Source organism: Orycteropus afer, unplaced genomic scaffold (genome assembly GCF_000298275.1).
Source record: "Orycteropus afer afer isolate SDZICR_OR568_19922 unplaced genomic scaffold, OryAfe1.0 scaffold00253, whole genome shotgun sequence".
Classification (NCBI taxonomy): Eukaryota; Metazoa; Chordata; class Mammalia; order Tubulidentata; family Orycteropodidae; genus Orycteropus; species Orycteropus afer.
The window spans coordinates 2,318,672-2,330,096 of NW_006921840.1; the positions used below are offsets into that span (position 1 = coordinate 2,318,672).

Consider the following 11,425-nt stretch of genomic DNA (forward strand, 5'->3'; position numbering starts at 1 on the left):
AGTGTCTACTCTCCATGAGGTGCACCGGTTGCTGTCGCGTCCACACTAACCCACGGCGTCCTCGTGTGTGTCACGGTAGGACGCCGCTCCATAGGAGTGTCAAGTGGCTGATTTTTCAGGCGTAGATTGCCAGGCCTTTCTTCCAAGGTACCTCTGGGTGGACTCCAACCGTTTGGTTAGCAGCCAAGCATGGTAACCATTTGTACCACCCAGGAACTCCACTTAATGTATAGCACATGGCAGTCACTTCCCTCCTACTGTCCTTGTCCCCTGTCTTCTCAGTCCCCAGCTCTGAAGTTGTGCTGAGGTTATGTCTGACAAAGAGTTTCTGCCCTGTCTCTTCCTCCCTCTAGCTACTCTCTTCACTAGTCTTCTCCTCCGGCCTCCACCGAACCTTATGGCAAGACAGACTCCGAGTGACCGCCAGCGTGCAATCCAGTTCCTTCTGGTTTTCTTGCTTGGGAACGATGAAGACTAATTTTCTTCCTCTGACACTTCTCTGAGATTCCAGAGGTGGAAGAGCTTGGGCTCCAGGTGTTTCCGAACGGTTTGAAAAGTCATACCACACAAAGGGTGTACTACAGAGTTTCAAGGCTCTTGGCATGAAAAGGTTTTGTTTATGATGCAAAAGGAAGAGAGTCTCCTAATCCCTCCTCTACCCCTTTACCGTATCCTACACAGCAAAATACTTTTAGACTTATATTGCCAAGCCAAAGTTACTGTATTTTGGTGTTTTTGTGTTTTTTCCTTATAACGCAAAGAGATCTGTATTTACACTCCTTACCTAGGGATGTGTTTGTTGCTCTCCTACCCAGTTATCACGATCATCCTTAGCACCCTAGGCCTAGATTCTGAGACGTTCCCACTCTAGGCTTAAAAGCACTACTTGCTGTAGCTCAGACTTGTCTGTAATCCTTCATCTAAAGCACTTTTAGCCCACCCCCTCCCTTTATCTCCTCTGTACTCCGCTGGTACTGTCACCTTGAAAGAAGTCTGGGTTACTCGTGACTCCTTGGGTGTCTTCAACAGTGAGTTCACTGTGTACGTGTGGTTGTTAACATGTGTTTCTGCATTTCCACTACAATGACATCTTCATGTCTCTGTAACATTGGCCTTTTTGTTGGTCTGTATTGGGTTGGACCCTAGTCTCTTGTCTCGGATCACATTCAGTAGCATAACTTTAGGGACTATTGAAGATAGTATCCCACTGCTGGGAGAGAATCACAATCAGAATGGAAGCATTTTGAGTATTTCAAGAGTGATGGTATTCACATTGGACAGGTCCTGCTTCCTCCTACCACTTTCCTGTTAATTCTTCAGATGATAGGTATGGACAAATCCTGGGTGTCCCTGGAACCCACCCCACTTAGAAAACCACCTCCAGAGCAACACTTGCACCATAGTGAACGAGGGAGCCTGTGTACCTCACGCTGGCCTCCCTAGAGGTACGGCTTCTTGCCTTGGCAGGGTCTCATGAACACCAAGGGGCAGATGGAGCCCCTCCCTCAGCAGACTCACTCTCCAGCCAGCTCCTGTAAGTAGAGGGTTTACAGACTCCCCTCGGCTCCCACAGTCACCTTGTCCAGTGCTGTGTAAAGAGACTATGGGCAATAGGACCAACCAAGCACCTTAGCTCTCCCACTTGAGACAACCCTCTGAGCTTTTCATTTATTCAAGCTTGGGGGTGCAGCCTTTCCCAAAAAACAAACAAACAAACAAACAGACAAAAAAATATTGGTTGGCAAACAAGCCACCAGCCAAGGACTCTGCAAAACTGCCTGATACGATCAGCTTCCTCCTGAATTTCTTTCACTTCAACCTCTCTGAGTCAACTCAGTCTTGCCTGTTAATGTTACATCTGAGGACCGTAACATCCAGGCTCTGGGCATGGCCTCAGGCATCGACTCAGTGACTCTTCTAGTATGCCTAAGGAGAGGGGCATGGGGAATACCACTACTGCATGGCCCTCCAGTTCTCCCATCTCTCAAAAGTTGGGCTCTTTGGGAAAAGAAAAGGTACGTATCATGTAATATACTAGTGAAACCCTTTCCTGATTGGAAGTTAGGGAAATAGGAATCTTTATCATTAATGGAAGACTGAGATCAAAGAGTTCTGTCCTTTCAACTAGGCTAGAAAGTGATCATAGGAGAGTCAGACTAGGTGCTGGGTCAAGGTAGTGACACAAAGACAGGGAAATGCCTCTCCTAGGCATGTTTGCTAGTGCACTGCCAACCTGGGGTCTTTGAATGACCGGAGGTGTGGCTGGTGGGGGCTGTGTGCAGCATACGTGCAGCTGTCCTCCTCCTTTGTACAGTAAATGCACTAACTTGCTTCACGGCCACCACCTTCTTTCTGGCTCTGGTCATGGGATGTCTACAGGGTTGAGGATTTTAGACAATCTCTAGGTAGGGGAGACGAGAAATAGACATAAGGAGTCTGCTTCCCTACTGTGCCTATTCCAGGACCCCAACCTCTAATTCCTAAGTACCTCGAACGGACTGTTCCATAGCTCCTCTAACATAAGATTTCCAATCCAGCTGGTCTAGAAGGACTCTGCTTTGATTGATTTTAGGGAAGAGATGGTTCAGATCCTAGTGGTGAAGTCCCATTAGTCTCCCTTCCACTGTTTTCTGATTCTTACTCTGTAATTGTTTGTTATATTTTCCCCAAATGTCTTAGTCACTAAGCAAAGCTGCTAGTGGGATTATGTATTTCGTGTCATCTTTTTTTTTATTATAATTTATTGCAGATTTTTTTCTGAATAAATATATGTTGTGTGGAAAACTGGTCTTGGTGAGGAAGAACCGAGGAGGGAGGCTTATGTCCTGGGGCCCACTTACCATTCATTGCTGCCGTCCCATCAGCCACTATCATTTCTGGCCCATTATAAGGAAATATCATTTGCAAGAATTTTCAGTATATTTGCCAGTAGAGATGAGAAGAGGAGCCCTGGTGAGGCGGGGGTTAAGCTCTTGACTGCTAACTGAAAGGTCAGCAATTCAAACTCACCAGCTGCTCTGTGGGAGAAGGATGGGGCAGTCTGCTTCCGTAAAGGTTTGCAGCCTTGGAAACCCTGTGGGGCGGTTATGCTCTGTCATTTAGGGTTGCTGTGAGTCGTAATCCACTCGATGGCAGTGGGATGGTTTTTACAGATAAGAAGAAGCCAGGCATGTTCAGAGGCTAATAAAGAAACCACATACTTTCCGAGGCTAGCCCGGCTAGCCCGGTACCCTTATTTTAATCCTAAGGATTCAGAAAAGAAACTGATCCTGTTGTGGTTAGCAGTCAAATGCCTTAGGCACTATGCCACCAGAGGTCCCCTGTTAGAGGAAAGGATGTTTATTCTTAATGCACGTGAATGTCACACTGGTTGGAGCTAGGATTCTTCTGGCCAAGATTCTGACAAGCCCCCACGTACACATTTTGGGAGAAACCAGTTGTCCTTGCTAACATAACCTCAGTAGTTCAGACATATCCCCCAAAGAGCCTGTTTTCACATAATCCATTTGACAACTTTTGAAAGCCGTATTTGAACTTGTATTACTCTGGGGATGATGAAATCGCAGATTGAGCACTTCAAGAGGAAACGCTTCACTGTTGCCCTGCCCATCTCCACAACGTGTGAAACCAGATTCTGTTCCCGTTGAGACTGAAGAGGCCTCAGCTGGACGTTTCTTTTTAGCTAGGGCCCTCTTTAGTTGCCTCTGACTGTGAGCTTGACCCTGACGAATGTGCTGACTCAGTGTTGTCATGAAGTTTTTCTAGCCCCACCCAAAGCCTTGGCCCAAGAAGGTTTTTCCTTTTGAGAGTGTCTTTCCTCCCACTGGATAAAGCTGACACCCAGTTTCTACCCAGCAGCTTGCAATTTGGCAAAGCAGCCATGGGGGCCGTCCTTTCTAGAGGTTGGAGGAGAAACTGCATACCTGCAGGGCTTCCACTGGAGGTAACCATTTGGGCCTTTCTGATAGCAGGACAAGTCGTAGATCCGGCTGTTGGTATAGCTTAGTAATCTAAGCCGCACATTGCAACAGTGGAATCCTGAAATGTTAGGGAGAGGACCTTAGTGATGATCTAATCCAATCTCCTCATTGTTAGGTTAGTGTTAAAACAACCTTAAGCTTTGGGTTTAGTGCTGGTTACTTTTTCCAATTTTTTATTAAGAAATTTTTCAAGCATGCAAGAAGATGGATCTAAGGTACACCCTATACCCTTAAGCTAGATTAGCCAGTTAGATTTTGCCTCATGTGTTTTATCTCATAGAAACCTAGATTTCAATCTAGACTGCCACTTCCTAGCTGTGGGTGACCTTGCTAACTGCTAAGTTTCCTCACCTACAAAACAGCATAATACCCATCTCCTTCACATGATTTCATTACATCACTCTCCTCACCTCCCTGTTGAAAACCCTTCAGTGATTTCCCAGGGAGTTTACAATAAACTCGAAACTTGCCCAGAGCCCACAAAACCCTGCACTGGTGTGTCTCAGATCTGAGTGTACAGTAGAATCACCGGGGAGGGCTGTTAGAAAACAGGTTACCAAGCTCCAACCCCAGAAATTCTGATTCAAGCCTGAGATGGGGCACAAACCAAAACCAAAACCAAAAACCAAACTCGCTGCCACCAAGGTGGTTCTGACTCAAAGCGACCAACCCCTTTTGGGTTTCCGAGGCGGTAAATCTTTACGGAAGTAGATTGTCCCATCTTCCTTCCATAAGAGAGGCTGGTGGGTTTGAACTGCCAACCTTCTGGTAAGCAGTCAAATGCTTTAGGCATGGCACCACCAGAGCTCCTAGAGATGGGGCACAGGAGTCCACATTCTGAATAAGGACCCAAGAGCATGCTGATGCAGGGCTTCTTGGATCACACACTGAGGACCACCACCCTGCCGAGCTGCATTAGGAGTCTGTGCGCCAGTGACATGCTATTGTGAACCATTTGTGTACAGTTACATGCCCTCTCCCCACTATACTCTGACGTGTCTCCCGCCAATGAGCTCAGCTCTTTCCTGCCTCAGGACCTTTGCACACTCTATGTCTGCCCAGCAAACTCTTCTAGCACTTTTGAATGCTTCAGCCTCCATCTTTGCTGTGCCTCACCCTAAGTCTCACCTCCTCGCTCCGCATTTACTTTCTCTGCTCCCACTCCTGGACTTCCTGGCACAAGCACACTGGCTGTCCACCCCTGGGCCTGCTATATACCATCCCACCATCTTCATCTCTTGATGAGCCTGTATATACCTGCCCCATGGGGAGTAGGAAGGCAGGAAATGAGTGGTTCTTTGTATAGGCTTCAACAGCCAGACTGCCTGGGTTTAAATTGTAGCTGTACCACTTACTAGATGTGTGACCTTAGGCAAGAGTTAATTGACCTCTGTGCCTCCATTGCCACATCTGTAAAGTGAAAGTAATAATAGTACTTTGCCTCAGAGAGTTAACATGAGACTGGAACTATTTAATACATTTAAAGAGCTTGGAAGAGTGCCTGGCACGTAAGTGCTAAATAAATGGCAGTTGTAACAGCAGTTAACATCAAAACCAAAAACACCAAACCCATTGCCATTTAGGTGATTCGGACTGCTTGTGACCCTGTGGGACAGAGTAGAACTGCCCCATAGGGTTTCCAAGATTGTAAATCTTTACGGAAGCAGACAGTCTCCTCAGTCTCTTGCAGAACGAGGGTAGGTTTGAACTGCCAACCTTTTGGTTAGCAGCCGAATGCCTTAAGTAAGTACACCACCATTAGGACTCCTTGTGGTCTTGACAACCTTATAAAGTACTTATCCCACTTTCACAGGTGAAAAAAACAGAGGCTCAGAGAGACTAACTTGCCCAAGATCATTCAGCTAGTTAATGGTAGAACCAGAATGGGAAACCGGAGCTAAAATCTGTGCTCTTAACCAGAGTGGGGGTGGAGGTGGGACACTCCTTCAAATCACTGTCTCTAGTGGGGATGCATGCACAACATGACAAACGTAATTAATGTCACAATTTTACAAGTAAAAAATGTTGAAATGGCAAATGTTTTGTTATATGTATTAGTACAATAATAATATAGAAAAATCACTATCCCTTCTGGCTGCATCTCAAGGTTTCAGGTGAGCCCCCTGAGTGTTGAAAATGGCTAGCGTGCTGGCTGCTGATCCAAAGATGGGAAGTTCGCGTCTACCCAGAGGCACCAATCTGCTTCCTAAAAGCTGGTGAACATCCTAGTGAGCATAGTTCTACTCTGACACACGTGGGGTCACCAGGAGTTGGGACTGATTCCATGGCAACTGATTTTTAAGTAACTTGCCAGTAGCTCTAATTCAATGTGTCTTCCTCCCTGGCCAGCTTCCCCCCACGTCTTCCTGTCTCCCTGTCACTCAGGTTTGAACCACTTGGTCATTTTGGCCCCTACCCTACTTCTAATCAGCTACTGATTGCAAATATTTATCGAAGCAACTGCTAAATGCAGGGCACTTTATAAGGATCTGGAGAAAACAAAATGAGTAAGACTGGTCATTGTAAGACAAAAACCAAAACCAAACCCACTGCCATTGAGTCAATTCTGACTCATAGGAACCCCCATTGGGTTTCCAAGGCTGCAAATCTTCATGGAAGTAGATTGCCTCATCTTCTGTGGAGCAGCTTGTGGGTTTGAACTGCCAACCTTCTGGTTAACAGCCCAATGCCTTGCCCACTATGCCACCAAACCCAAAAGCCAAACCCACTGCCATCCAGTCAATTCTGACTCATAATGACGCCCATTGGGTTTCAGAAATGGTAAATCTTTCCAGAAATAGATTGCCCTGTCTTCCTTCCAAGGAGCAGCTGGTGGGTTTTAACTGCCAACCTTCTGGTTAGCAGTCAAATGCCTTAGGCACTACACCACCAGAGCTCCTTTATTATAAGACCGGACATACATTAAACTGTTTTTAAAAAGAAAAGGAAGGAAAAAAAATGGGTGGATGGATGAAATAAAAGGAAGTAGGGAGGATGGAAGGAAGGAGACCGAGGTCATGTCATTCACAGTGATGCCCTCGGGCCTCCCCTTTCCACTGCCCACTCCCTCACCCGACTACCATATTCAAACCCTCGTTGCCTCAGGCCTGGGGTATTTAACCCCGTTCAAATTTCTCTGCTGCCAGTTTCCTGGTCTAGCCTCCATATCACCGCCAAACTAATCTTCCCAATGCTCTGCTTTAATGTCACTGCCCTGCTCAGAAGTCCTCAGTGCCCCCACTGCCACTTACCACTGAAGTTCCAGTTCTTCAGGCTGGCATTCAAAGCGCCCCTTAGGCTGTCCGGCCCACCTCTCCGGCTGAGTCTCCCACTCTGCCTTCCCGTGCCTTCCCCTTCCCTAAACTCATGCGCACTCGGCACTTTGGCTCAGTCTATTCCAGCCACCTGGAAACTTCTAATCCCTCCCTCGCCACCTGCACAGATCCTATCAAGTCCAAACGTCACTCCTCCAGGAAACCTTTGCCCATGACTCCCTGGCTGTGAACTAACTCCTTCCCTTTGTACCACTATTTTAACACACCATACACCAAAGGATGGAACTTTTCAATATGCTCCTTTGGGACTAGAAGCTTCGTGAGAACAGGAGCCCAGCTTTGCCTACTTTACTTTCCCCTGCAGTGCCTTGCAGAGAGTTAAGTGTTCAATGATACTTGGTTAATAAATAAAGATTGTCACTCAAAGCACTTAAAGATACATATGTATATGCAATAGTTGCTCCTGGAATGAGTACACATTTAATTATTCATACTGAGCTCTATCAACTTTGGAGGAGTTTGCTTTTTGTGTGTGGACTTATTGAATTATACTGATGTATTCTAAAACCATAATTGTCTTTAGCAGCCATGTTGTTGGTAGCGGCTATGGAGTTGGCCCCCAGCTCATGACAACCCCGTGCTCAACAGAAGGAAACACCGCCCGATCCTGCACCAGCCCCATGGCTGGTTGCAGATCAGACCGTTGGGAGCCACGGGGTTTTCAGAGGCTGATTTTTTGGAAGTAGATTGCCAAGCCTTTCTTCCTAGTCTGTCTTGGTCTGGAGGCGCCCCTGAAAGCAGTGGAGCAACACACGAGCCTGCACTGGCAGACGGGTGGTGGCTGCGTGTGAGGTGCCTGAGCTGGGAATCGAACTAAGGTCTTGCGCACGGACAGTAAGGATTCTACCACTGAACCACTATTTTATTCTATGGCTTTGTGGTCAACAAAATGAGCCTTGCTGAATTTGCCTTTTTAAAAATGATTCTACAAGGCAAATCTGATCACAACACAACACCCTCCTCCCCATTTAAAACCATTCAGTGGCTTCTCAGAGTTCTGACCGTCCCCGCTCCAGCAAGTCGCATATCAGGCCAACCCCCGTCCTCTCTGCTTCAGCCATGTGGGCTGCCTTCTGAGGAAGATGATCTCTGAATGCTCTGTGCTCTCTTGAAAAAGCCATGGTGGCACAGTGGTTAAAGTACTTGGCTGCTAACCAGAAGGTCAGTGGTTTGAACCCACCAGCCAGTCTGTTGGAGAAAGATGTGGCAGTCTACTTCCGTAAAGACTATAACCTTAGAAACCCTCTGAGGCAGTTCTACTCTGCCCTACAGGGTCACTAGGAGTCGGAATTGACTCAGACAGCACACAGCAACATGCTCCCTGTAAGGTCCCAGGGTGGTGCTAACGGTTTATTCTTGGCTACTAACCTAAAGGTTGGCAGTTCGAACCCACTCAGTTGCACCCCATGAAGTAAAGCCTAGAGGGCTGCTTCCATTAAGATTACAACCAAGAAAGCCCTATGGGGCTCAGTTCTACTCTGTGCTCTCCCTCTTGGAGTCCCTGGATGGCGCAGCCAGTTACGTGCTCGCCTACTAGCTGAAAGGTTGGCCATTTGAGTCTGCTCAGAGGTACCTCAGGAGAAAGGCCTGGTGATCCCTTCCCCAAAGGTCTGGGCTGTGAGGACCCCATGGAGAACAGTTGTACTCTGCAACACGTGGAGCCACCAGGAGTCAGAATCGACTCTACGACAAGCAGGTTAGTGTTTGGTCTTTATGTTCTCTCTCACCGCAGAAACTCGGAAGGAAGGTTGGGCAATCTACTTCCGTAGTGATACCGCCTCAGAAACCCTAGGAGGGATTGCTATGAGTCAGGACCAACTTGATAGCAGTGAGTTTTTTTTTTTTTTTTTTGTCACCACAGAGACAACTCCTACCAAGGCTTCCAGTCTTGGCTGACACACCACTTTCTCTGAAAAGCCATCCCCGACCACCCCCACCCCAGACCAGGTCTCGAGCTTGCCAAATGCTCTTTTATGCCATCACTTTCTATAATTACACATTCCTTATTTGATCAGTGTCTGTCTCCCCTACCGGGCTGGGAATTCCTCAAAGGCAGAAACTGTCTTTTTTCCTCCCCCATCCTAATTTGTCCTCACCGCCTAGCATAATGCCTGGCACCCAGTAATCTTTGTTGTTGATTTCTCCAGTGTTGGCAAAGGCGAGGGAACACAAACACGTCTGCTGCTTGTAGAAGGGTAAATTCAAGTCACCTTTCTAGAAGCAGTTTGGCAATATGTACCAAGAGCCTGGAAACATTCATACCAGTCATTCTACTTCTGGGGAATGATCACAGGAGAGCACATGGGGATGTTCATCCCGCATTACTCAGAGTGAAGAACAGTCTACACAGCCACCCGAACCAGAACATGAGTAAACAAACGGTAGATTTTTACAGTAGAGTACTATGCAGGCTTTATAAGGAATGTTTTAAGGAATACTGGCACGGAAGAGTGCTCAGATGTAACATTAAAAACCGGGTGGCACAAACCGTTTGTGCTTGAATACTAACTGAAAGGTCGGTGGTCTGAGTTCATCCACAGGGGCGTCGGAAGAAAGGCCTGGTGATCTGCTTCCACAAGATCACAGCCATTGACAACCCTGTGGAGCATTGTTCCACTCTGACACACACGGGACCGCCAGGAGTTACAGTCAACTCTATGGCAGTGGGTTGGGCTTCTTAAAAAAAAAAAAGACATTAAATGGAAAAAACAGGATAAAAGAAAGGATATACTGAAAGTTCCTAAATTTAAAAAAATGGATATAAAATAATTTATATGCACAAAAATAGTGGAAGTTGGTGTACCAACAGTCACCTCTAGGTGGCAGGATTGTTCACAGTGGTGGCCCCAGCATTTCTCCCTGTGCAGATGCTGCCCTTCTGGTCTCCCCTGGATGATTGTTCTAAGGAATGCATCTCCCTGGTGTAGTTGTTCAGTTCATAGGCCTGTCTATTGTTTGGCTGTAAGTTAGCCACAGGAGTGAGTCGAATTCCAGGCTCATATAGGGGCCATAGTTTCTGGGGTTTCACCAGTCTCTGTCTGACCAGTAATCCTGGTCTTTTTATGTTTGTTTGTTTTTCAATTTTGTTCCACATTTTTCTCCCACTCTATCCAGGATCTCCACTTTTGATCCCTTCCCAAGTGGTTGGCAGTGGTAGCCAGGCACCATCTAGTTCTTTTGGTCTCAGGGTCATATAGACTGAGGTTCTCATGGTCAATGGATGTTTAATTTTCTTCACCCACCTTTGCTCCAGACAAGGAGAGACCAACAGCTGCATCCTTGATGGCTCCTCTCAAGCTTTTAAGATCCCAGTCATTACTCACCAAAGTAGGATGTAGGAAAAAAAAAGTAGATTGTAGAACAATGTTTTTGTGTACTATGTGGTGCCAGTTGAACTTGATGTCCCCTGCAACAATGGTCCCCAGCCTGCAAGCCCAGCAACTCACTCCCTCAAAGTGTTTGGTTGTGGCCAAGAAGTTACCCTAACTTTGTCCCCTGTTAGCTTTACACTGCATATGGACATTCATATACTCATGTAGGAATATGTATGCCTGTGGGTATATTCCTGTTCACCTACCCAGACCTGATCTTCTTGCCTGTTACGTATCCACCGGAGATTAGTGTTTGCTGTTACTGAAAGTGCACTCTTGGGCATGTAATAGCATTTACCTTTGTTGTCTGTATCTCTTGTGTACTCTCCGTGTCTTCTTTCTCCTTAGTGATATTGTACTGGCTACACACTTATTAGGGAGCTCTGGTAGGGTAGTGCCTAAGGCACTTGACTGCTAACCAGAAGGCTGCTGGTTCAAACCCACCAGCCACTCCTCGGAAGGTTGGGCAATCTACTTGCGTAGTGATACCGCCTCAGAAACCCAGAGTGAGGTCGCTATGATTCGGTTCGGACTCAGTGGCACATAATAACAACAACAACACACATTGCCTTTCTCTTCACCCAGGTCAACACCTGTCTCTTAACTAGCCAGCAGTTTTCCCTCACCTCCTCTCGCCTCCCTGATAACCAACAAAGATACTTTCCTTCTCTGTAGAAATGTTTTCCAAGGCTGTAAGTCTTTATGGAGGCAGATAGCCTCAGTTTTCTCCCTCGGAGCA

At 46.8% G+C, this 11,425-nt stretch overlaps 1 protein-coding gene across 1 annotated transcript in view; it reads left to right on the forward strand.

Moving 5' to 3' along the window:
• The window catches only part of OCRL (OCRL inositol polyphosphate-5-phosphatase), a 66,814-nt gene extending 66,336 nt beyond the window's left edge, over window positions 1-478 (forward strand). Inside the window, exon 24 of the mRNA XM_007949751.1 lies at window positions 354-478. Within this exon, the coding sequence (XP_007947942.1) occupies window positions 354-478 (125 nt within the window). The remainder of the gene's footprint in view (window positions 1-353) is intronic.
• Window positions 479-11,425: the final 10,947 nt, after the last annotated feature.